Consider the following 27,881-nt stretch of genomic DNA (forward strand, 5'->3'; position numbering starts at 1 on the left):
AAAATAAACACTTACAGAAATTCTACACAAAATCCTGTGTAGAATTTACTATGGGACAAAGCACGTAACTCATATATTTCTATTTTGTATTTTACATTATGAAAAGATGAATGAAACTATAAAAATGTATGACAAAATAAAGTTCCTCATAGTATGAAGTACAGTCCTTGTTAACACAAACATGAGAAAATGAAACTGGGGTCACATTAAAAATACATGCATGCTCAAATTCATATTCTAATCACTTAATATTCAACTCCCATTCTATGAATCTATCTTTGATATGTCAGTTTGATCATTTGACAATTCATTTATTTTTCCCTGCTCAATCACTCTCCAAACCATCATGGTACATTAACATGTTGGATATGTAGAAATAATTGAATTTATTTATGCACTTTCCATGAATAGGGGACAAAACAGGTCCAGAAACTAAGCAAAATAATTTGTTACTTTTATTGTTGGGAAATGTTTTCTTTCTCTAAAGGCTTATGGATTTGATTTCCAGGGATCACATACATTTAACAACTCAGCGTTGGGCTCAAAAGAGACCAACCCAAAAGTTGGCTTAAATATTTTTAAAGAAATATTTGATATTTGTTTATATTTCACCCAGCAATTTATAAACCACCAGTTGGGTTTGTTTAATATAACCCAGCATTTGTATAGTATAGTGATAAAATGTACATCATCATGCAATGTAAACCATTTTAGGTTCTGAAAATGTGTACATAAACCGAGTTTCTATGTAAAATGTGCAGTTAAAGGGATTTAAAGGCATATAAAGAAACTAAAGGGACACAAAATGCACCGTATTCATGGAAAACTTAATAAAAATAAAGGCGCTACTACACTACACAATGTAATAGAAGAACCACACTCTGGTGGAAAAAAGGGTTCTTTATGACCATGTATGAAAAGGTTAAGAAATTATTCTTTGAGAACCTATACAATTTTTGTTTAATATTTTCATGTTTTATTGCCTGTACATGTAATAGCAAAGTAGGCAGGAGAATGGGGGTGAGCGACAAGGCGAGGGACCTGGACATAACCCGGATCCCCCGTAAGACATCAGCTCATATCTGGAGCATTGTACACAAACAGAACTTTGACTGAATATTATTAAGCAGCCAAATTTTCGAAATAGCTTCTCCTGTTAAGATCTACATAGTGCTGTACAGTTCTCTTTCTCATGAATGTGGAGTTTATAATCATTGCATAATTTGAACAATTTTGTTTTTATTTTATTTTGTACCATGGCTTAAGTCTTCAGTTCAGGCTAAATTAAATCCAGTCAGATTTAAACTCAACAGCAGAGAAACATGTTCTGCACAAACGTTGAGTGACTGCAGAGGACAAAAGTCTGTTGAGAGTCAAACAGGGAAAAGCCCTTCAATTTGCATATCAATTTTATCATGTGACACTGGTGTCTCAAAAACGTAAGGGTCAAATGACGCTGCTTAGTTTTTAACCTTAATGATCAATTCTGCTCAATTTCCCTTTACAGAATGCAGACAAATGTACAAATCATAATTGTTAAAAATGTTTTTAAAACCACTTTTCCCCTTTACACTGCTTACCAAAAACCATTCAATCTTTTATCGTTTTTTCACCACCTTAGAAAAATACTATAAAAGCGCTTTCAAATGCAATTCGGTCTAGATACAAATATGGAAAAGCACACTACTCTACTTTGAAAGTGACGGACGAATACGTGGACACTTTAGAAAAAAGAAACCGAACAAATGAAGATTGCACATTCAAAATCATCCTGCACATTACATGAGCGAAAACACTCAGACGCACATACATTTATATATATAAACACTTAAAGTGTCAAATACTTGTGAGGTTTTCTTGGAAGGAGGCAGAGCTTGTGTTCACGAGAGAGTCTGGTGAATAGCGTCTATTAAAAAACATCCATCCTTAATGTTACAAACTCCAGCTTTCAGAGTTAAAAGCACTGGTGGTATTTATCCAGATACTCAGATCTCCATCCTGGTCAGAAGAGTCCAAACTGGCAGCAGAAAGCTAATCCTTGGGCAGTGCAGGCATTACGCTTTAGAAACCATGTGTTGGGTGACCCTTCTCCACCGAGTTGCTTGTTGTGAGGTACAGTACATGTTTTCACAAACGATTGTCAACTTTATGATTGACTTTTCTGCAAGGTTCATTGCTTATTTTGTACGTTTGCAGTAAATAATACAATCATCGTGCGCCCGCCCCAAATACACACAATGTTAAAACACGACGTATTTATTAAGTTGTGTGGTGGCACAAAATGCACAGTCCTATCCAGTGCAGAACAATCTGGCTTTCACTGGGCATTCACTTCCTATAGTAGGTGGCTTCTGATGCCCTCCAGCCTTTCTTATTGGTCATTCCTACTGACCGTCACACCTCACACAGACAAAAACCGTCCAATGGTTGGTTTGCAGGAGTTTATTATGGCGTGGAGGGTCAGTCATGAAGAATAAGAGAGAACAGAATTTCTGGGAATTGGATTTGTCTCTTCTACCTCACATTTGGTTGTAAGGTAGATGATGCTCTGTGTTATGGTGCATGCTCTCTCGCTGTAACCTCTTATGAGTATTCTTTTTCTGATTGGCTCATTTTTTTGTTCAACAATAATTTGGCACTTTTTCTTTTTTTGTAAAGTCTGCATCTATCGCAATATTGATGTAAAGGTAGAAAAGAGACTTTTGTGGGCACAAATGTGCCAGCGTGTGTTTGTCTCACACATGAGTCTGCATTCTTTGCGTGTGTCTCTGCGAGTACTCCGTAGGAGGGGTCGCATATGGAAATTGGGCGGAGCTGGTGTATTTTCCCGCACTGGCTTCTTGCCCCGCCCCTTGACTTGTCCCTGCCCCTTGTCCCGTAGGTCCCGTAGGATACATTTCATAAGCCGGTCCTCCTTCCAAAGGTGGGGCGAACCCTAATCTGTACTGAGGTGTTGTTGAATAAGCATAGCTGTCAAAAGCTAAGGGATTGGTTGATTCCAGCAGCCCGCGATCTCCAGGATAGTCCGTGGTCTTGGAGCTGGGGTTGGCCGGTGCTTGACTTTGTGTCACCCTGGCGATGGTGTTAAAATATGTGTTGTGAGCCATTCGGGAACCCGGCCGTGGTTCGTAACGGCCCGTGGGCGCAGGGTGAATGTTGTGCACCGGGCCGCTGGCTGTTGCTGATACCGACGCTGGATTCGGAGGACGGAATTCTTGGTAGAGCAGGGAGCGGGAAGATGCTCGGACGTCCTCGTGCGTCGTAGCTCGAACGTTGTAGTAGCCATTAGTGGGGTCCTGAAATTGCAAACGTATACTATTATTGTGAAAAATATCTGAAAGTTTGTTCAAGTTCATTAGCCTGTAGATTGTTTAAAAGCTAACAGACACAAAATAAAACAGTTTCTCACCTTAGGCTCGTATTCATCCACCTTGGTCTCCATAGTGTCGTTGTGAAGGTCTTGCTTCAGGTCCATGTCGTCTTTGAAAGGCTGTGTGGAGGGAGAGAGGGAGACAGAGGGAAGAAACTAAACCATCAAACGACAAAACAGACACAGGGAAAGAGGGAGGAAAAGAACAGGGAGGGGGGAGGAAAACAGGATATCAGCTTTATCACAACTGGAGAAGAATAGATGTTTGTGGACATGAAAGTGTCCATGATTGGTCACTTTTTATTCACTACTTTAAAGGGGTCTTTTCATGCTTTTGCAGCTCTCACAACAACAAATTGTTTAAAAGTTGAGAATGAACTGGGCTTTTAAAAGTTCCTGTGTCCTAACTGCCGAAGCATGGCGCTAGCAATGTCAAAGTCATGGGTTGGATTAGCATATTGCACTAGATATCTATCGTTAATACAAGGGTTGCACCATAATGCACTTTATATCTGCTTTTTTATAAACCTACCAGTGAATTTCAAATTGCGCTACACTGTAATTTCTGCTTTATCTACTGATACTCACAGAATACATTGCCTTTACCATTCGGGTTGCAGTGGATGCACTGGCAGTCTCTTCCTCAAGACTGTGGCTCTCCTTGTTGACCGTTTCCACCTTAATGTCCGGTTTCAGCGTGACTCCACGACGACCTGGAAGAGTAACAGATGAATGACACAAAGCCTCATAACATTGAATTAAAAAATAGGATTTCATGTTTTGACAGCAATACACTAACGATGCTCTTCGGCAAACCTTAGCCTCAAAGTAACTATACAGTTAATATATGTATGTATAGTATGTATAGATAGCACCTGAGAAACCCTAAATAACGTTTACTGGATTGGATTGAACAGCAGGCTAACTCCAACAGGTTAAAATGTATGTTATATTTAGTATTGGCTGTACAAGGCTGTTATCAGAGTCTTTGAAAATAAACAAAAAATACTATTCCTATAAAACATCTTAAAAGTAATAGTTGAAACAAAATGTACTTACTGCCTTTGCGCTGTCGGTAGATATAGAATATAAGAGAAAACAGAAGAAGCAGCAGCAGAATGGAAGATCCAACAGATCCACCTGCTATCACTCCTACAGGCACTATATCTACACAAAGAAAGACATAATAGAGATGTTGTATTGGAGAAATAACATAGAAGGGATTAGTTTAATTCAGGACTAGGCCTTGTTAAATAAGAATATTTAAGTTGTTTTTAAAAACATACTTTAGAAAAAAAGATCAATGGTGGTCATCTTGAGATAAAACAATCGCACCGATATATTTTAAGATGTGTCAATCCAAGCTCTAACCTCTAACATTTAAGTTATTCTGGGACTAGGCTTAAACCCTGTCCCTGAAATCGGCCCTATATGCTATAAATTACAAAAAAAAAACGATTTTAGCATTATTGATCAGTCAATATTGAAGATATTGTTATATTTTCACTGTATTCGGTATTCTGTAGGAAGGACATTTGCTGGGTTTTCACTAGAAGGGTCAGATTTTGTAATGAACAACGTTTCAATTGGGAAATTATTCAAAGATAGAAGTATTTCTGATATGAAGTGAAAATGGAATGGAAAAGCTCCTTTAGGAAGTAACCTTGTTTTCTGTTTATGATGAGCATTTCAATTTTTACATTACATTTTCAGATTGCATGTTGTCAGTAGTTTTTTTATTAACAAATATGAATTATCAGACTTCTATTAAGAGGGCATTCCCCTTAAGCCACAGTTCCTATACATACTTACTGTGGATATCAAAATGTTAAACAAATGCTCTAATAAAATAGCATATCTTTTATACAGTATATCCAACTGGGCTAAATTGATTACATATTAATTTATTTAGAAAAAAACGTATTGTCTGGACCTCCGTTTGTAAGAAAACATAAAGACCAGACCTCTTGGAACTTTAATTGAATCCCCCTGCTTTAAGGGTACCATCACAGCGACAGAAAAGGTACAATTTGGAACCTTTTTTCTGACAGTGTACATATGTTATGTCTGACAGTTAAAATACCTATAAATGTTATAAGATTTGTAACATTTCTGGAGAATATTTGTAGACGCACCTTTTTGTGAATGTGTTTTAAAATCATTGAAAGTCTATGTAATGTCCCGACCAGTATACTAAAACAAACATTTGTGTGTTCTGACCTGTCTCCTCTAGAGTAATGATCATGGTTCCCGGCCCGAAAGCATTCCATGCAGTGCAGTTATAAGTGGTCTGAAAGTCAGATTCCATGACATTGTTGATGGTGAGAGTTGAGAGAACGGCGCCACCTTGTGACACAGGTCTGCTCTGCTCCACTGTGTATCTCTCCAACAGCGTCCCTCTCTCTTTCTCCCACACATTCTCCTTCCATGCCCACACCTGTAGCACAAACATTCACATAAACACATGAATAATTAGAAAAGAAAGTCATACATTAAAATGTAAGAAAAAACACACATTTTCTGTCTTGATGTGTTCAGTTGTTTTTACATTTTAATGTAATGTCATGTCAATATAATACAGCATAAATAAAAACTGTGTAACTGACAAAGAAAAATAAAAGCAACATCAAAAACCACAAGGCAAAAAGAGAAAACACAAAAATCTCTCTCAGAAGTTCGCAGACGCAAAATCACTTTAAGGATTTTGTTCTGAACTCTGGGAGAGTGGATAGTTCATACAAAATGAAGAACGCGCAATCAAATATTAACAGTGCTAATGTCCCTCTCAAGCTAACACCAAAAAGACCGAGAGCGAGGGGCGAAACAGGAAGGATGAAAGGGTGATGAACACAAGCATATGGGCCACTCTCACACTCCTTTTTTATCTGTCCTCATTCATTATTTCATAAGCACTGTCTTCACATTAAGGCCGGCGCTGTTGTGCCATGTCTCATTATCCAGAAAGCAATCATAGAGAGAGAGAGGGACAGAGAGAGATAGAGAGAGAGAGAGAGAGAGAGAGAGAGGGACGTACAGTATAAATGTACAGCATGTAGCAAATAGCATTTTTTATAAATACATTTGAATTAAACTACACATTTATGTACATATGTATAGATATCTAATGCACTCAATTAAAACTAAAAACTGATATAGCAAAAAAAATGATATTTGAAGGACTGATGAAGGAGAAAGTAAAAGAGGAGGAGGGTGACAAAAGGACAGAAAAGGAGAGAGAGAGGATGAGGGTTAAGTTAAGTGCTGAGATTGTTAAAAGCTCATTCACTCATCTGTCATGTACTGTCGTCTTCTGGTCATAATCATAACCGAAAGGTACAGGACATTAACCCTCTACCCCCTCCCTTCATCGCTCATTTGATATCATCTTGACCTCTATCTTTCACAATTTCTTGGCACAATGTCTTTCTCTCTCTCACACGGTGTTCAATCAGGTATAGTGTAAAGGTGATAAGGAAAGGACAAATATAAAGTAAAGTCAGAGGCAACAAACTGGAAAAAATATTAACAGTATTATATGATATAATCTCAGCAAAGGGATAGAAGAAATAAAACAACAACAGCTTCATGACAGGCACTGTAATACAAGTGTACTGACTATATCACAAACATAGATTTCAACTCACAATTTTGTCCGGCGGAGGGGTGCTGGCAATGTAGCACTTGATTTCTCCCTTCTCTCCTCTCACGGCATACTGGATTGGCTCGCTTGAGATGATCGGAGGACCTTGAGAACCATTTGAAACATTAGCAAATATGGCCACTTCGAGATCACCAAAGTACACTTGCAAAGTTATACTGAATTACTGACCATTGACAGTGAGCGTGACCTCGGTCTCACCAACGCCGATTCTGGGAACAATGGCTTTACACACATACTGCCCAGCATCCACCTGACTAACAGACTTCAGGAATAACTGATTGTTATTACTGAGGACCTAAACAAAGAGAGAAAAACAGTTGATGATTTGCTCAAAATTTTCAGTCTGGCTCCATCTTGTGGGAAATAATACAGAGATCTTTAAAGTGATACTTCAGCCAAGAAACCAAATTTCCCCATGTTTAACAGACCAACAAGGCATCCAAACTGAATATGACTTTCTTCTCGAAGAATAAGGTAATAAAACAACGGGAAATTATGTTTCTTGGCTGAAGTTTCACTTTAAAACATGAAATTATGAGATAAGAGATGTGTACAGTACTACAGCAAGTGTGCACTCACCATACTGGAGCCCTTCTTGGTCCATGTGAGGGTGAGTGGAGGATTTCCTGACCATTTACAATTGAGTGTGACATCAGAGTCAACATCTACTGTTACAGGCCTTGGTTCCACCACCAGAATTGGACCAACTATGGGGAAAAGAGTAAGAAATGGAAAAAACATGATCCAGATCCACTAAAACACCAGCAAACTACCACTTTTGCTACAATCAGGGTTCCCAATCTAAGCCAAATGTCAAATTCCCTGGCTTTTCCCTGACTTTCACTGACTAAAAAGTTGAATTTCCATGACCTATATTGAATGAAACCCAGTCTTTAAAGTGGTTGTTTTTTGACAAAGCTCTTTAAAATGTACATTTTCCTGAAATTTGCCTTGGTTTAGAGCTACAGATGACTGCATTTGACTTAAGTGATTGTGCAAAACGCAAAAATGTAAAAAAAAAAACATATTTAAAACATACAGTATAGAAAAATTTCATTTTGAAAAATTGAAAAAAAAAATATGTCACAAATAAAAATCTCTGATATTCCATGACTTAGACAAAAAATACATAAAATTCCATGACTTTCAATGTCTGGAAAAGACCTTTTAAAATTCCATGATATTCCAGAAATTCCATGACCAGTGGGAACCCTTTACAATGCACATGCATTTTAACAGCAAATATTTCTCTTCAGGTTTCCACATCCAACAAGTCTTGCCAGGTATTAAACTTTGGAAACAATATTGGCTTTATAATATCGCACTTACTATTTACTGTATCTAAGAAAAGTTACAATGTTTTTTATATATAAAAATATAGAGATATGTATCCTGGTTGACAGAAGCAATGTCATCCCCTTCCTACTATTACAAAATAAATACATGTAGGCCTATCCATGAGAAACACTGAAGAAAAAATCAAAGACGGTGACACTCATGTGTTAGATTTATCAAAATTGTTGAAAGCTATTTAAAAAAAACAAGCTTATTCGGAGAAAAGTGCCCATACAGTACTGCATGCATGCGTAGCCTATTTTGTTCGTGCAGTTGCTGTGTTTTCACGTACAGTATATGACTTCAGTAAAAAGATACAGAGACGTTATGTTTTTTTCCACTTGAGTTCTGCAGTCTGGTAGACATCTGCTGCACTCAGCTAAATCCTCAAATTTAAATAAAAATAAATGAAGTCCCGCTGTCCTAGTCAACATCTGCCTAGTTTCCTTCCACATGACAGTGTTTCACACACTTCTTTTCCAATGGCGTACCCCAACAATAAATCGTTACATATTCAATTATCTCATAAATCATAGCATTTGAATAAAATCCTCACTTATTAATATGAATGTGCGTATAGCAATTTATATAACTTTTGGGGTTTAGGCTGAGAAACGTTCATAAAGATGATCACAAGAATTCATGTTTTTCAAAGAGCGCTTGTAGAAAACTCACTCAAAGACTATTTGGAGTCAAGAATCGTAAATGTATTGTAAAAGAATGCTTAGCAAATTCAGTTATTTGTAAATCCCGAAACTACTGAGCAGACATTCAAACCTGACAGCAAAATGATGGGCAATTTTGATTGGACCATTTATTTTACAAAGACATTGTGGTGTTTGCACACTAGAGGGCGCACATTTTAATGATTTGCTTGTGAGAAATGATTGAACTCAGTTTACTCTTACAAAAATATTGCATACCCTTGCATAAATTATAGACATACTGTACAGTACTTTCAGCTGTTATGAATGATACTACTGAAAGTCACACCTGCATATAAGTTACCACAGACTGCGTTGAATTATGCGCATTGGCAGCGGAATAAATAATTTTTTTCATGTGTATATGGTGTTTTGCAAAAAAAACTTACAGTGGACGTCCACCAATATACTGACGTTAGTGCTGCCCACCGGGTTAAACACCAGACAGGACACAGGCTCGGTGAAGAACGAGTGATCTGCTGTGGTCTCAAACACACTTTCTCTCGCCCCGTCTAAAATCACACCACCCTTAGCCCACCTAAAACAAACACAAATGCATATTTAACACATAATTGAGATCAAATCATTGAGAACAGCATATAAACCCACATTAAACATACTGACCTGAAACCCATAATGGGAGGGTTGGCCGTGGCCTGGCAGGTAAACTTAACCCTCTCCCCTTCTAAAACAGAGCGAGGCTCTATGGACAGAATCACTGTGGGAGGATCTTGAAAGCGAGAGAGAATAATTGTCAGGGCACTTTGCCTGGATGAACGGCAAAAGAAGATGTACAGTACAAACAGGAACACTTACGGTGGATGTTGAGAGTGACAGTGGCCTTCTTCCCCAGCGGGGTGGCCAGGTTTGCGGCCACACAGGTGAAATTTCGTCCCGTGTCTGTATCCAATGGATGGATCTCCAGAAAACTCCGGGTGGTCACTCTCTTTCTGTCTGATAACACCTCCTGGAAAAAAGTACAGACATAAAGATGAGATGTTTTTGTATTCATGTGTCAAACATGATTGTGATAATTAATGTGTTTTCACTCACAGTGCTAGTCAGTGCTCCCTCCACTATAATCCCGTCTTTGAACCATTCTATAGTCGACATCGGCTTCGCTCCTCGAGACACACAGGTGAGGTTATATGTGGATCCTGCAGTTAACAGGATCTCTGGAGAGCCCTCAATAACAGGACCTTCAGGTGGGACTACAAAAAACACACAGACAGATGGACACACATTACTTGCACACTGCACATAGATAGATACTTCTTTTATAAAAATAAATACTTATATCCTGATGCATTTGATATTTAAAATTCTTTACATTTTTACTTGTAGTAAGGTGTTTCCAGTATACTCAGATTACAGTATTGTAGTATTTGGGTTTATCATGTATACAGAGACTTTATAAATTGTACACACTTGTACAAACCTATATATATATATATATATATATATATATAAATAACATAAAAAGTATTAATAATAAAGTATACTTTAAATGTATTAAGTATATACTATATATATTATACTTTGTATATACTTAAGTTCAAGTTTAAGTAGGCCTATATTTTAAAGTATTAATTTTATATTATTTATGTACTGTAGTAACTATACAAATATGAAAGTACTAGTAGTATAGTAAGTGTACTATTTCTATAATACTTGAGACTACTAGAGTTTTTGTTTGGACTGCAACGACAGCTTACTGATAGTATAGTTCAATGATTAGAGCACATTTTTAGTTTATGAAAGTACACTAATATACTATAAACTCCCAGTAAACTATGACATTACTAAATGTTAAATGAGGCTTTTACTATTGTTAATACAACAACAACCCAAGTATAAGTGGAAGACTTAAGAATAATTGAGTACTTAAAATATTTAAGTAGAGGGAAATATACTTGGATTTTCTCTCAGTAAAGTTATTCTTGTGTGTGATTGAAGTATATTTAAGTACATTTCTGAAAAGCTCATAAATCTAGAACGAAAGTGTTATTCTTTTTAGCTGAAAAGAAGTAAACTAACAAATTTTAATACACTTGTTTTTTTGTAAGGACCATGTTTGGTAGCACATTACAGTACTTTTAAATAATAGTACATAGTCACTTACTAAGAACAGTAAGTTTGGCTCTTCTGGATCTCAAAGCAGCTTCAGTGGCTTGACACTCGTACAGTGAATCATCCGACAGGTCTGCTGACGTAATTTCCAGATTAAACTGCCCCACGTCCATTATACGCAAAACACGATACCGCGGCCATGCTGAAACACACACATGCCAATATCTAATTTCATATCGTGTTAATGTCCAGCATAAATTGTATATGTAGTCCAATTTTATTTTTACGTCAAAGCATTAACATCTCTCTTTGAGGATTTCACCTCACAAGTAATTTCCACCATGAATGCATTTAAATATTCTTTACAAATTTATTGAAAACTCTCATGTCTCATTCACATTACAACATATTTTGATTTGCTATTATTAGATTTGCTGGCAATAACACTATTCATTTATTTAGCTTGTAGGACATGTGCTGTTCACCAGAGGGCAGCACTTCAACCCATTGGCATTCAGACTGCACGCTTTCTCTCACACACACATTATGACATCATCGATCTGGATACCAGGAGGACAAAAGTATTGGCAACGATTACATCATCCTTTAGCCCAACCAATCAGCGAGCAGACGTTTAACCTGTGCGTGTGTTTGCACATCTATATGTGTATGTGTCTGTGATTAGAGTGCGAACAAAAGATCAGCGTGTCTAAAAAAAGAGAAGAAGATTGGGACAGAGGACAAAGGAAGAACATACTGTTTGAACAAAGAAAACAATGTTTATTAAATCGATTTTAAATCAATTTTAAAGGACGGGGATAGAGAGAGAAAGCATACGTGTTGCATATGTGTTGCATTTGTGTTGCATATGTGTTGCACATGTGTTGCATGTACATAGGTTTGTGTGTGCGCACAGGTTTGGCTATGCATTTATGTGAAGCACATTTAGAGACAAAAATTAAAAATGTTCTCACAAATATTTTCAAGTGTGTCAATATTACATTTCCCTTCAATTCTGATAATGACCACAGGTTTGTGTGCCAGTTATATTTGCAGGTTAACTTGGTGTGAAGGTAAATGTATGATTTTATATCAAAACGATGTAACAAACCATATCTTGGGTGTGTTCTCACCTCTCAGATCCTCTCCGATGCCAAGAGCAAGTCCGTCTTTGGTCCACTGTACAATGCCGGTATAGTTAAACACCACACAGGACAGAACCACCCTCTCGCCGACCACCACTGACTGATCTGCCGGCTCCTGAGAGAACCGCGGACCACCAACCACTGAGAGACAAAGAAACAACTTGTGATTTTCAAATAACTGCATATACATTGTGTTAAAGATGTCCTCCCATACTAAGAGGACATTAAAGGTTGTTTTTATGTATACACACAGACTCTTGTGGCCACATACTAAATACTTCCAGCATAACGTCATCGAGTAAGAGATATTTCTGCAAAATTCTGTCACTCTCTCGTCCTTTCTCTCCTCCTCGGGCGCGTTCCACTCCTCCAGGATTATATTGCTAACAGACCAATTAGCTAATTAAGGCAAAACTCGTTAATAAAAGGAGGAAAAAAGAAAGGGTGTGCCTCAGGAGGTTTACATTTACAGCTGTTAAACAAAACTCTATCACTCACTCTTAAAGGGACAGTTCTCCCAAAATCCTGTCTTTGCTCGTTACAGTGCTCTGTCACACTTTATTTCTTTTGTGGAAATACAAAGTGAGAGAATGACTCTGTTGAGCTTAAACATGGTCTCATGACTTTAAAATGTAAGGTTTTTGTCTTTTTATTAATGTTAGCCTTAAAGGGACAGTTCACACAAAAATCTTCATTCACTCATCTTCGAGTTGTTCCAAATCTGTATACATTTATTTGTTCTGATTAACACATAGAAAGATGTTTAAAAAATGCTTTGAACCAAAAAGTTTTTGGCCACCATCGACTACCATGATATAATTCTGTTTCTAATCCATTTTTCGGACCAATCAAATGCTTTCAAGAATCTGAAGCATCCTACCAAACTTTCTGTTTAAGTAGAAATTACATCAACGTATCAAACAAAGATGCTCAGTTCAAGGCACTTCGGTGGTCTTTAAGCGTGATGTTCTAGCGTTCAGTTTCCATAATAAAACCAGCCGTCCCTCTCATTTCCTCTGTCCTTGTCTTGTGATTGGATTGCAGGACATGACATCATGTTTTTTTTGTGGCGCAGCTGCTTATGACAGCGTTTAATGACACTGGCCCGTGTATCAGAATGCTCAAAACAGCTTCACTCGGTTCATCAGTGATGCAAAAGTGCCTTCGGAACAAAGACAAAACATCTGATGTCTGATTCAAAGACCAACTTGCCGTTTGTGAGTCTGTATGTGTGTTTTTGAAAATTGAAGTATTTCCAGATGCTACAGTATCAGCAAAACATTTCTGAAGTGTCAAAATGTAAGCGTTTAGAAAAGTACAGCCAAGTACAAAACGTCACGAAGAGATAGAGCATTACAGCCAGGATAAGGATTTCACTTTAAAGGGATAGTTCACCAAAAATAAAAAATTCTGTCATCATTTATTCACCCTTAAGTGTTTCCAAACCTACATTTCTTTGTTCTGCTGAACACAAAGACAGATATTTGAAAGAATGTTAGCAACTGACATTTCCAGGGCATTGACTATATTTTTGAAATATTTTTGTTGTTATTGTGTTTAACACAAAAGATGATATTTAGGAAAGCAAAATGTACATTTAAATTTTTTCTACTTTGGTTGTCAATTATGTCGTAGAATTGTCAGTTGCTAACATTCTTACAAATATCTGTCTTTGTGTTCAACCAAACAAAGACATTTACACAGGTTTAACCCGAGGATGAGTCATTTTCATTTTTGGTTGCACCAAAATCTTTCTCTTTAATTGTAATATTTATTTTATAGTTTATGAAAGAAGATCGTAATTTGAAAATCTCTGCTTGCATCTGAGTAACGTCTTAAAAATAAGTATTCTAAATAGCTGAATGCTGCATTGCAAACACCCAGCAATGATGTCATAATGGCCTGCCTGCGTCTTTTCTTTGTCCTCTTCCTTATTTTTTTTGCAGTTCGTTTTCATGGACATTTTCTAATTTCCCTAACATCTGTTTATAATCATATTTTATTCACCCTTTCATTTCTCTGTGGTGGTGCTAATTGCTTTTTAGGAGTAGTAAACATGCTTACCTCTCTGCACACATCGGCTTACATTAACATCACTGAGTGAACACACATGTTTGTACTTGTGTATTTACGTCTGTCCAGTTTTGCGTGTTTGTTTTATCCCTTATCTACCTGTTTTGCGGCACGTGTCTCTTTTTTCTGTTTGTTGATCTGTTTAGAAGAAGTGTGAATAGAGTTCTCCCACTTCCCTCTCGCTCTCTCCCACTCATTCCTGAGGGAAATGTAAGTGGAGCAGAGGAGAGAAGCAAACAGATACAACGTCACTTTTTGTTTCCGTCCTTCTCTCCTCTCGGACTCCACCCATTCTTTCCTTTCCTCCTACCTTCAAATGCCCTCATAACGTACCTTTCTTTCCCTGCTTCGCATTTTTATTGGCTTTTTACTGTGGTTATGATATTACATTTGTCCTTCATAACTTTCATTCACTCTGTCCATTCATAGTTTTACACCTCTGGTTTTCCGTCAATATCCCAGCCGGGCCTCACACACCTTTGCTTTTTTGCATTGCGTTGCATTTCATCACTCTCATTTTTCCCACCTCTTAATTTGTATACTTTCCTAAATGCACACTTATATAAACACACAATAGATTAGTGTAGTTTTACATATTTCAGTCATATTAAATAAGCAGTAGCTTATTTATTGACACGGTATGTTCACTGCCTTGGAAGAATATATATAAAGATCACATCTAAAAGGTGACCATGTTCACGCACATACAATGTCACCCAAATACACAGAAATAGAAGTGACACTGTTTATGCCCAAAATACACTCAGTGCAAAGTATTCACCAAAAACAAACCATGGACATAAAAAAGCACACACACACACACCCCTAAATGTTCGTCTGTAAACATCGGCATGGTGTGTACAAGTGGGTAATGCGTAGAGACATTCTGTAAAACCACTCAAATGTCACTCAGGGGCCTCAAGGGGACCCGGTGACCCTCGACATTAGCGGTGGCACAGAAACAGGACAGCTTAAAAGACTCGCCAAACATACTGCATTTCATTAATATTTAATTTGACATATCTTTCCCATCCCAGGAATCCTGTGTATAAAGTGATGCGTTGGGAGAAACATTAAAGCCTAGAGAAATGCTGTTGAAAAATCTACAGTCAGAATTGTGTTTGCGCGTGTGTGCATAACACTAATGCAGGCAGTCATTTAAAAACTAAAAATCATGATGAAATCAACTCCTAATGGCAGTTAACTCTGAGCAATTGCTGTATGGTGGAAAGTAGAAATCACATCTACTGTACAGATATGGAAAAAATTAAGAGACCATTTCAGAATTATTTTCAGTATTTCTGAATTTACTATTTATAGGTGTTTAGGTAAAATTTTGTTTCATTCTGTGAACCACTAACAATATTTCCAGACCTCAAATACTGCAAATAAAGCAAGTTCATATTAACTTTTTCGTATTATTTGTAAATGTATTTAGGGAAAGATGAAAAAAAAATGTATGTGATAACCTCGATTTTCAGAGTTTTCATTTGTCTTGTCATTTCACATTGCAGTTGGATGATTTTGTCACTTATGAGGTTTGATTTTGTTGATATTTACCAGACACTGGATTTAAATGGCCACAATACATCTAAAAATGCTGATTAAAAGAAAATGTGGTATTTCAGCTGTATATCAAAGCTAGAAAAGGTAAACGATTGATTTAATTATATGCAAGTAACACAAAATCATATTTCCCTTTTTATTTATTTTCTTTGTTTCTCTCGGATTATTCATCTTTCAATTGTATTATATGGCTTCAGTTTAATTGTTCTTTCTTTTCCAATTTTGCTAATTCAGTCATTCTGGACAGTGCTTCGCTAGTTCTATACACATATATCCCTTTTCGAACCTTAAAAATTGTCTGTTTTCCATTTCGTAATATCAGATGGTATCATCACGTCTCACACACACACACTTTTTCTTTCTCAGCACTTAAAGAATGTGAGGCATTTCCTTTACAACCTCCTCTTCTGTCTTCCTTGGTTCTTTACTGAAAGGTTTTCACCAAACATTATGTCTCTGGCACCCATCTCCTTGGATCTTTTTCATTGTCTTTCTTTCGATTAAAAGTTTTGGTAAACTATATTCAGCATCAATCACATATTTGCAATTATTGCTGTTAAGGTTAAACAAGACCGCCATGGTCCGTTTTGTATACAGTATCTGTTTCTAAAAAAGAAATTGTGTCAAAGGTCCTGTATGTCATTTTTTGGAGGATCTATTGACAGAAATTAAATATAATATACATAACTATGTCTTCAAAGGTGAAGTAAGTAAGCCTTAAGGTGAAGTAAAGGTGAAATAAGCATAATGAAATTTAGTGTTTTATTATCTTAGAATGAGCTATTTCTATGTACATATACCGCAGGTCCACTTGCTTGCAATTCACCATGGTGTGCTTCGAAAGGGAGGGGGAGTGAGCCATTGGCTGCAATTCGCAATCACTAGATGCCACAAAATTTCGTACACTGGACCTTTAAACAGAGTGTGTGATTGACTTGGCAAACTGATAATTGACCGATCTTGAGTCACCATTACACTACAGGAGTTTTACCAGCATGTTTGCTAAAGAGGACCAGAGTTACATCCAGGGATCAGAATATTGTAAAGATTTGGGAATGGGATCTTTCCCTCTATCAGTCAACCAGAACATTTATATAGCGACATGCTAAACCACTTTCAACACCTTAGCAACCACATAGCAACACCCTGGCTGAAACTATAAAAAAGGGTTTATTTATTTATTTATTTTACCCAGTGCAAATGCTTATACCTAATCCCTCACTCAATCTTTCTCTCTCTTCAAAATTTAAAATCAGATACTCCATCGACAACAGCTGCTGTAGGCTGTTTGACATTTTTGGTTCTCCAGCACACCATTAAAAATTGGAACGTGCAGAGGGTCGTTTCCCCAAAATGTTTCCGCCCACCAGCACATCCAGTTACCTCAAGCTCGTTTTCCATTCCTTCTCCCACATTCCTCCCTCTACTGCATCTGTCCAAATCCTAAAGTTCTGTCGCCATAGCAACAACTGTCGTCTGCAAAAATTACCCCAAAAATCTCTCTTTATGGGTGTGCGTGTTACTGCCCACCCCGTGCAGACAGTCTCCACTGATGGCGTTCAGAGAGAGGGTGCGAATCAGCAATATCGAGATAGTCTGACGAACAACACGCCTGAAACCTACAGACAAACAAACCGGCTGACAGACGCATGCCTTCTCCCACTATCAAGCCTAAACACAAAGACAATCTCCTAAACGCAAAAAAGCATGAACAGGTATGGTGATGCGGAGAACCATTGCCATGGTAACAGGGAAACGAATGAGTGCGAAAGCGGGCTAAGGAGATAGAGGTAGACAGACTCGGTGGGGGGGTAGCATGTCGTTACCATGGTAACAAAAAAGGAGGGTATCCTAAGAGAGACAGACAAGCTAAAAACACAAAAGACACATTAAGGAAGAGGGGAATCACATCTCCTGTTATCTTCTGTCTCTCTCTTTTTCTCGTTCTGGTCCTTCTCGATTCTCCAGTGCACCCACTCATTCAAGTGGAGCCGCTTCCATTTGCAAATCTAATGTGTGTATGTGTGCGCATGAAAAAGAGCAGTAGAGCAGTGATTGAGTGAATGTGCTTGTGTGTGCGTGTTTCATGTGAGCCCAAGAAACTGCAGAGGGACAAAAAATGTGTGTGTGTACACAGGAGAGAGACGGAGTGTGTGTGAGTGTGGACGCCCGAGGAAGAGAACGTGTGTTAGGTTAACAGCCTCTAAATCCATAAAAGGAAGGACATTTTACCCATAAATGAAAATTCGCTCATCATTTACTCACCCTCGTTATTTCAAACCTGTATGACTTTAATTTCTTATACAGCACACAAAAGCATTGGAACCAAGCAGCATTGGACCTGATTGACTTCCATGGTATGGGCACAGAACATTTCATACAATAGAAGTGAATGAGTGCCAGCGCTGTTCGGTTACCAATTTTCTTCAAAATATCTTCTTTTGTGTTCCACAGAAAAACAGAGGATCAAACCAGTTTCGAAAGACATGAATAAATGATGACAGAAACTTCGGGTGAACTATCAAGTCCATAAAAAAGATTTAATGCCATAAATAAAAATAGGTTTGACTAATTAGTATTAATGGCAGTTAAAATAAAAAAAGAGAAAAAGGAAATGTGGAATCATCTTTACACCTGAACCGACCACAATGGTGATGAGAATGTCTGGGAATGCCTGGAAACTCTTCCAAAATTTGGACAGTTCAGTCCTTCCCCTGCAATCGGAGTCATTCTGGGAATAGTCTGGGCTGCTGCTCCAGGGGTTACAAGTTCATTTCTAGTGGGTAGGTATGACCCAAACCCTGAGACCTATAATTATAGTGATTAATGCTGCTCTTTCTATTGTGCCATAGAGTTGCAACTTACCCCAGGTTGCTGAGGCAGGGATCGTCCCTGCAGTATATTTCATGTGCATCACTTTGGATGCAATGTCCACTAATTTACAACTAACCAATAGGATGTTTTTAGGATCATGGACAGCTACTATGCAATGTGAAGACTTTCCTTACATGTAAAACCATACAAAAAATTCATTCTGTCAGAAAAAAGGAATATGGGACTATAATGGGACTTTTTTAACATAAAATCTTTAGTTAAACTACTACACATACAAGTCCCCTAAGGGTGATCTTTAATTTATAGGGCCAATGAGGTGACATGTATTTTTTGGGTCTGTTAAGCAAAAAGAATATTTATATAAAATTATCAATTCAGTCAGTGTGTGACCTAACTGTTTTATATTTCCTAATGTTACTATATTTTATCTATCAAATAAATACTTAAAATGCACCAAAATACTTTTTAAATAGAAGTAAAACAATACATAGAAAACTATACATTTGTTTTTTAAATGAATAAACATAAGCACAGACTATATTTGCACATAAGAACGTTTTTAACAAACTTAAACTAGATTTTTAAAAGATTTGTCCTTTTCATAATCTTGAATATCATCATTTGTCATTGAACCATTAAAGTGATAGTTTATCCAAAAATGTTAATTCTTCTGTATTCATTTACTCACCTACGTGTCATTTCAAACCTTTCTTTTTTTCTGTAGAGCACAAAAAATATAGTTTGAAGAATGTTGATATCTGGCACTCATTCATTTGCATTGATTTTGTGTCCATACAATAGAAGTGAATGGGTGCCGGTGCTGTTCGGTTACCAATTTTCTTCAGTATATCTTCTTTTGTGTTCTGCGGAAGAATGAAAGTCGTACAGGTTTGAAATGAAAAATAGGGTGAATAAATGATGATTTGTCATTTTTGGGTAAACTATCCCTTTAAATGCTATTTTAAAAACAAAACCTTGCTTTCTGTAAGAATGTAAAACGTAATGTTTACAAGGAACTGAGTTTAATTCTTTATTAGACTTCTAGAGATTTAAAGTGAAGATGAAGATATGATGTTCTCTTTTCAATCTAGGGAGTAATGTCTCTTTGGAGTGTTCATGTATTGCTTTATTAAATCTTTCATACGTCTTTTTAAAACATAGATTTGTTTTTTAAAACACAGACATGAAGGTTAGGCTATGCAGTGACATTCATTCACGATATTCTATTCGAAAGCTTGTTTTAAAATAAATAAGAACTTTAACATTATCAGACGATTAAAAGAGTTAATTCTGACTATATAGAGCAGAAAGCATGTGAGTGAACACGCATAAGGGAGCATATATGTTCGCTAGCTATTTCACACAGTTGGTTTTGAGGGCCACTAAACAGCCAAGATCCATTTACACATGTCATTGCCAAATGTCATATGTACTTTACCATGTCAGAGATCATCTTAAAGCCAAGCAATAAACATAGTGGATGGTTAAACAAAAAAAGGATAGCATCCTATGGGTGCTTTGTGGAATATTTGCTTGACAACACAACAAGCTTGTAATTGTATTATTACAAGACAAATACCATTTTATGTTATTTTATTTTAATATTTAATTTATTATCTATTTTATATATTTTATTAATCAGTCATTATTCTGTTCATTTATTTTCTTGCAAATGCAAACCTACCTTATTATTTCAGGCATGTTTTTGTAAGCATTGGTGTTTCTGGATCATACAGTGTAATTTAGTTCTCCATGTGTCATGTTTAACTATGGTACGCCGTCTAGTGCATGGAAGGTGCTTTGTTTTCTGCCAGCTACCTGATTGGCTAATGGTGACCAGGGCTCTGTTTCTGATTGGATGAGGCACATTGTCCTGTCCAATTAGCGCTCGTCCCCCCACTGTAATCATTCTCACCTTGTTTGCTCTCTCCTCCTCTCTCTCTCTTCCTAACCTATAGCATCTCATATATTTCTGTAAGTTTCTGCCAGTCCCTTTGTGAGTTGCTATGGTTACCAGGTCTCTGCACTCCCCCACTTCACCCCATCTCTCAAGCCTCTGCTTCCAGGGTTGCTATAGTAACAGATTTATTTAAACGAGAGACGGAGCAAAAAATATTTTCCCCTTCATGGCGTGCTATGTTCTTTGTGCTAACTGCTGCACTCTCACATATGCATTCAGTTCAACAACAAAATGATGTCACAAGCTTTAAGATCACTAATGACATCACCCGTACATGACATGGTGACAAAGCATAATCAGAAACAGCAAAGAATATCAAATTTATCCAATTATATATCAATGGTATTTTGTTTAAGATCTAAAGCTTTCACTGTTAACCTCATTTGTACGTCGCTTTGGATAAAAGCGTCTGCTTAGTTACTAAATGTAAATGTAAAAACTTGTTTTAGGAAATAATATTTTTTAAGAAATAAAAAAGAGTGACAATTAGAATTGCAATTAAAATATCATAATGTATGCCCTGCGATGGGTTGGCACTCCATCCAGGGTGTATCCTGCCTTGATGCCCGATGACTCCTGAGATAGGCACAGGCTCCCCGTGACCCGAGGTAGTTCGGATAAGCGGTAGAAAATGGAATGGAATATCATAATGTAATTTAGATATAATTAAAGACATTTTAACCAACTTTTGGACATTTATCTGAGATATAGGGTGCTATCGTACACTCTGCGCAAGGCCTGTAGATGGTCTGCTCACGCGCTTTATCCTCACGCACAAGCAGATGTGTTTCCTCTCTGAAGTGTCCAGTCTTATCTCTTGCGATTTCTGCCGTGTAAATAGCGAATCCGCCAACTGCGCAACTGGCTCTTAAAGGGAATGCTGGATGAGACTCTGACTTGTTTACTAAAAAACACCCATTACTCATAAAGAGAATAGGGACAACCCGTTTAGACAACCCGACGACCGTTTCCCCATCATTAAACTAGCAAAAGTGGATCTGTACACGCCCTGAGTGCACCTGCACCTTGCGCTTTAGACCATGCGCTGAGATTGTTAAAATAGGGCCCATAGGATTTGACCCCTTGCTCTGGTGTCCCGTGTTTGTAAATGCACATGTTTATGCCCCATGGCGAAAAACTAAGGGTGTCTATATAAAACATGTATGTGGAATGTTTTGTTTGTCTCTCAATTTTAATCCTGTTTTAAAAGTCCTAAACATATCTTCATCATTCTCTTAAATGTAAGCTTATGCTATTATACTGAATATTATATACAATATAATATTTAAAAGAATATTATGAAAGAATAAGATATATTTATATATTTTTTTTCACATATTTCATTACGTGTTGTATAAGGTATATTTATTATTCATATAAAAATATATGAGAAACTAGAGAAACATTGTCCCACTTTTTATGATAAATGTCGATTTATGCATAGACGACAATAGATACAGCCATTTGAACACACGTTGCATGTGAACTTTCCATTTTTCATTTAACCCTATTTTTTGCTCTTGTTGATTTTAGTTTTATTCCCTGTTGAAAGTATCATTTGTTCGTACATGGGCACACACTTTGCATACAGTCCGCGGCAAACACAAAAAAAAGTTTAGAACAACGCCATAACCAGATGTTCACATGGTTACAGTTTTAAAAATGGGTGGACTAGAGTGTATACAAGCTTATGTTAACATATGTGCTTATTTATTTTCTTCCCCTTAGAGTAATTCTTGTCCGAGTGTGCATGTATGTCTTCACACCTGTGTCCCAGTTTTTCATCTAACAAAATTAATGCTGCCTACCAGTAAGCCACTGGAGAGATCTCCAGCCCAGACCAATCTGGGACTGATATTTCTCCAGCACATGCAATGGACTTATCATACAAATGAGATGTTGTCCTGATGTTCATCTCTGCGCTGATATTAAATGTGGTCTGCAGTAAGTTTCAACCACAGCTATTGACCAATAAGGATCAAGGACGGCAACTGTCTGTTTCAGTCATTTTTATAATTGATTTTCACAGGGTAAGATTGGGACAAGGGTAAAACAATAAAACCCACACATAAAAAGCACTTTTAAAAAGTAGCTAAAATAAATTATGAAGGCATGGTAAAGGTTGCCAAGGCAGTTAATGTGACCTTCATATAAAAAAGAAACATGCTTGTATGAATAAAAATCAGCCTGTGGGACTTAAAAGAATGCCACAATATGAAGATTGTACATTTGCATAAATGATTTTGGTGACATACAAATATCATGCCAATGAAAAAGAACGAACACGGGTTTTCACGTGAACGTCACAAATAAAAACATAGACTGGTATGCACATATAAAGCCCAACAGTTTGTTTGGAAGAAACATTCCATCACTGTTTGATTCACCTGAAAAAAAATCTAATTATCATTGACTTTGCTTAGTAATAAACAGTAATACAACCTAAAAATCAATGCATGAATCAAATTTAATATTTCAAAGCACGTGAATGTATTTGGTAAAGTGTCATCCAAAACGTGTTTTCATTACTAATTAAAAAAACATATCTGTCTACTGTAAGTCTTATAAATACAGTACTAGATGAATAAATAAAATAAACTCTACATGAACAATCTTACCACACTTGACAAGAGTTGAGGCTAGATGAAACAAAAAGGTGGTCACATAAATATGAAAAAATCATATTGCTTATCCACTAGCAGTAGCTTAACAGTGCTTTCCTCTTTTAATCACAATAATATATTCTACTTGTGTAATTATTGCAAGTCTTAGACACCAAGACAAAGTCTTGGTTGTGTTTGCCAAAGTTGTTATGTACTTGCAAAGGAAGGTAATTCACTCATGCATATTGCACCTAAAATGGCAAGCGCTGACCAGAATGGGGTCACTGTATATCAACACAACACTGATTTGGCAACACTCAAGGCTATCACAAATTATAGCCTTTTCCATAAAACATTTTTATAATGTGAGCCAGCACAGGTACATATTTTAGTCTGAGCCGCTTAACAGCAATATTACTACAGTAAATATTCACAAGCAGAACTGTATATTCTGCTTCATAGTCTGGTTTATGTTATATCAGAATGGGATGGCGGCAACAAACTCAGCATTTAACAAAAACAGAGTAATAACCTGTGTGTATTAAAGAACCCTGAGATGTGACTATAATGGATGCGCGCAATGTAAATGCTAAAACAATATTGCGTCGTTTTCTGTACTCCTCAATATTTACTGTAATACATGATTATTTGAATTAAAAGGCACAGTTCACCCAAAACTATGAACTCTGTCATGATTTATTAATCCTCTTGTCATTCAAACCTGTAAAAATGTGTGGAACAAAAAAGAAGATATTATGAGAAATACAGTTGAAATCAATGGGGGCCAATGTCTTTTGAAGAATAGGGTGACCAACACGTCCCGGCCAGGATTTTCGGGTGCATTTGTCCACCGCATAAATCAAGGTTTATTAATTCAGGTTTTATTTTAGAAGCTACAAGGTAAAACTACTATGATTATATGTCTTATTAATTAATGTTAATTTTATTAAATGTTTTTTCAACTGAAATGTGAGAACCTCGATGACGTATGCGGCTCACAAATGTGACCTCCAGAGGACACACCCGAAATCATGGCCAGGACTTGTCAATGAAAAATGGCATGTATTGTCACTCTATAATTGATAAGTGATGAAGGTTTGGAATGACATGATGAAAAGTAAATGATGAAAGAATTTTTGGGCAAACTATTTCTTTAATTCTTTCCTTTAAACGTAATGTATGAAAATAAAACAAACTAGCTGGTCACTTCACGTATCATTTAAGTGGGCAATTTTTGGTCAGAACAAGCTGAACGAAAAAAAAAAAAAGTATGACCGTAATTCCACTAACCTTTTACTCACTCTTAACCTTTATCTTCACTTGAAGATTAATGCAAAAATCCCCAAACTTGTTCTTACACAGAACTTTCTTTGACCTTTTCTTCAGGACAGCGTTTGGCTTGATTACACACAACACTCAAGTATACTGTCTGTATTATGCTGTCCAGTGTCTTGTACATTGTCTACCTTTAGGCTGAAGAATATAATGCAGTCTTTTGTCTTTCTTTGTCTGGATCACCTCTGAAGTTTTCTCGCTGTCACAAACAGCCCCCTCAGGCTCACTGTCATGTCTCCCTCTGTCTCTCTCGCTATGGCAGAGTTGAGTGATAGAAATCTGTCAGTTCTAATTTTGATGCGTAAATTTGCAAACCCCTCACTTTCCACAAACCCACACGCAAATATATACTCAATACTGCCAAAATTAGATGGGTTACCGAAACCTACTCTGATCATCTGTGAATAGAAGTACAGTAATGCTAAAGGTGTTTCTTTATAGACAAGCGCAAACAGTATGGAATGTGAAAATTTGTTCTGTTAAATGGATCAAAACGTTGAAATTATAACATTGAGTTCATTTGCAAAAACAGACAATGCTGTTTTAAAAAAAGTTATATAATTATCATATATACATATATATATGTACAGGGAGAGAAGGAAAATGTAGACGTTTCATAAAATGTAATTTTGCATTATACATGAGTAAAAAAACGATTTGCACGTGTGTTCATACTGTGGTCACAATACGTTTACATAAGGGTTCTTGAGATCACACTAGGAATGTTAAAGATAACACTGCAAACTAATTAAAAAATAACATGTCTCAGCCTGCATTCTTCCATGTTTTCCTTCTCCCCCTGTACATTTCTTCTCTTGACAGATTGAGTCGCCCGTCTCCTTATCCCTCCATCATGCCACCCCTCCATCACAACATGTCTGTGTCACTTGGTGCTCCCACTCTCGATCTATCCATCATTCCTTCTCTCTCTGAATCCCTCCATCAGATAAACTTGCTGACACTTCCTGGTAGCACGTCTAACCTACCTCACTCTCTAGCTTTCATCACCTCTCTCTCTTTCCTTGAAACGGCATCTTCACATGAAAATCTGCTAACAAGTATCAGATGTGAGAGAACAAACTCTCTGATCCTGACCTACATGCCACATATTTGCAGAAACACTGAAGAAAATCTGAAGCACAAAGAGGCTGCCTTATTACCTTACATTATTCTATGTAAAGATTTATTTCGCTGTTTGATGTAGCCTTTATGCGAAAATATTAAAAAATATTTTTATAAACTTTTAGCCAATGTAGGCCTATAGTATTAACTTGTTTTTTGTTACCTTCGAACATATGAAATAGGAAATGTATGAATATATTTAGCCAATATATATGTAAGAAATCAAGTTTTCTATATGTGACCCTGGACAACAAAACCAGTCTTAAGTAGCACGGAAACATTTTTAGTTATCGGCAAAAATACATTGTTCGTGTAAAAATTACCGATTGTTCTTTTTTTCCAAAAATCAGGATATTAAGTAAAGATCATGTTCCATGAAGATTTTTTAAAAATGTCCTACCGTAAATGTATAAAAACTTTCTTTTTGTGAGCGGATGGCCTGCTACAATGCCTGAGATGAACAACTTCAAGGCGACTTTCTCAATATTTTGCTTTTTTTGCACCCTTAGATTCCAGGATTGTAAACCGTTTTCGGTCCGCCAGATAGTCCCTAACAGACCATATATCAATAGAAAGCTTATTTCTTCAGCTTTCAAAAAATTGACCCTTAAGACTGGTTTTGTCGTCCACGGTCACATATATATATATATATATATAATTATATAATTATATAATTTTAAACTTTATTTGTATTTATATTTTACATATTTTTCTATGGTATATATATATATATATACATATACATAATGAGCTATTGAAATGTGGCCTGTGTATTTTGTGATCTGACAGTTATACAGTAGCTACACATACACAAGTCATTGCAATCCTAAAAAATGTCTGACCTCATTGCCAAAGTAAATCTAAGATATTCTTTCACTGCAATAATTAGTAACTAACATCTGGATTTAACTAATTTTACAGTATTTAAAATACAGTACACCAAATGGTACCACTTCTATTGTTTTGCCCCTTTTCCATATTTCCGTTATTGTACTTATATTAATGTCACTTTAAATAAAAAACTATGCAAAACGAAAGGCTACATGTAAATACAATCTAGCGACACGTTTTTGGCGGCAAAGCGGAGTCCACCTCACCACAACACATTCTCATTCACGGCTACACTTTAACACTGCAGTCACGTCCGTCCGCGGACCTCAGCTGTAGCTACTGACATCCACGCGCTAACATACCGCGAATTCTTCCCCGCCAAACGTTGCCGTGCGTTTCCGTCGCCTCCGGGCGCCAGGTGACGCGTCTCGCGGATGACGGGTTTCTCCCGCACAGTCACGCATACGAGTATAGAACGTACATGGCACGAGCTGCGAGGCATCGGATCGCACGCATGATCCTGCTAAATGTGCCCTGTAGCAGTCATGTGAAAGCACATCATGCGTGTCTATGTGTGTGTGGCCCAATTGTCCGTAGGCTATATTATTTAGATCGAAAAAAAGCGGAATAAAATAATCATTAATTGATACATACACACCTGAGGTTATCTACCCGCGTACACCCACGTTTTAAAAGCGCATCCAACAAAGCGCAAGATACAGTGTAACCACGAGTTGACACATCTTGTGTGTGACAGATAATGTGAGACAGACGAACGTTAATTGAATTGAATCGTATCGAGAGCCACACGCGGGGTAATTGGAGGCATTTGGTGTCTCGTGATGGCAGCTGGTGTCTTACCTCTGTTCACGCTGATGGTCAAAGTTAAAATCCACAGCCAAGTCATGATGATGCCAATCTGGTCCGCCGTCATTCTGTGAACACACCATCAATTCGTCCCTCTTTATTCCGGACTCTGAAATCCCACGAACCGGTCCGCGTCCAGACGCCTCTTTGGACCGCTCCGCATTCATTCACTGTTCATTCAGCACCGTTCTTTCCCCCCTCTCTCTCCTCAGCAGAACCGAATTTGATGCGTGGTGGACGGGCTCAATGGATCACCGCAAACGGCCCCCGCTGGAAAATCTCTGTTTCTTTGAGCAAATCTCTGTTTTTGATTGTTGAGAGACGAAGAGCTCGGAGCTAACCGGAGGACTCGCTCGGTACTGCGCCGATGGATCGCGCGCTCCCTCTCTTTCTCTTTTTCCTAA

At 37.2% G+C, this 27,881-nt stretch overlaps 1 protein-coding gene across 3 annotated transcripts; it reads right to left on the minus strand.

Annotated features, from left to right (window-relative positions):
• Nucleotides 1–59: 59 nt before the first annotated feature.
• On the minus strand, nt 60–27,836 carry kirrel1b (kirre like nephrin family adhesion molecule 1b). Of its 3 annotated transcripts, none has more exons than XM_056744682.1 (15): nt 27,472–27,836; nt 12,274–12,426; nt 11,193–11,342; nt 10,124–10,281; nt 9,887–10,037; nt 9,695–9,800; nt 9,460–9,608; nt 7,611–7,738; nt 7,200–7,326; nt 7,015–7,115; nt 5,591–5,807; nt 4,430–4,537; nt 3,977–4,083; nt 3,410–3,526; nt 60–3,296 (listed from the first exon to the last, which is right to left on the minus strand). In XM_056744682.1, exons 1-15 carry the CDS (start codon nt 27,542–27,544, stop codon nt 2,736–2,738), a joined length of 2,406 nt encoding a protein of 801 aa, XP_056600660.1. In that variant the 5' UTR covers nt 27,545–27,836; the 3' UTR covers nt 60–2,735. The 3 variants fall into 3 exon arrangements, with proteins under 3 accessions (XP_056600660.1, XP_056600661.1, XP_056600659.1); XM_056744683.1 differs by having other exon boundaries at nt 3,410–3,490; nt 3,959–4,083; XM_056744681.1 differs by having other exon boundaries at nt 3,959–4,083.
• Between the last annotated feature and the right edge of the window lie 45 nt (nt 27,837–27,881).

This window comes from Triplophysa dalaica, chromosome 3 (assembly GCF_015846415.1).
Source record: "Triplophysa dalaica isolate WHDGS20190420 chromosome 3, ASM1584641v1, whole genome shotgun sequence".
Lineage (NCBI taxonomy): Eukaryota > Metazoa > Chordata > Actinopteri > Cypriniformes > Nemacheilidae > Triplophysa > Triplophysa dalaica.

Bases quoted from the DNA above. Each gene is read 5' to 3' on its own strand.
- kirrel1b (XM_056744681.1), bottom strand. From the start codon at position 27,544: ATGACGGCGGACCAGATTGGCATCATCATGACTTGGCTGTGGATTTTA. The intron at 11,343-12,273 runs GTGAGAACACAC...TGTGTGTTTCAG, and splicing joins CATCGGAGAGGATCTGAGAG to CATGGCCGCGGTATCGTGTT. The intron at 3,527-3,958 runs GTGAGTATCAGT...TTGATGGTTTAG, and splicing joins TGGTAAAGGCAATGTATTCT to TTTCTTCCCTCTGTCTCCCT.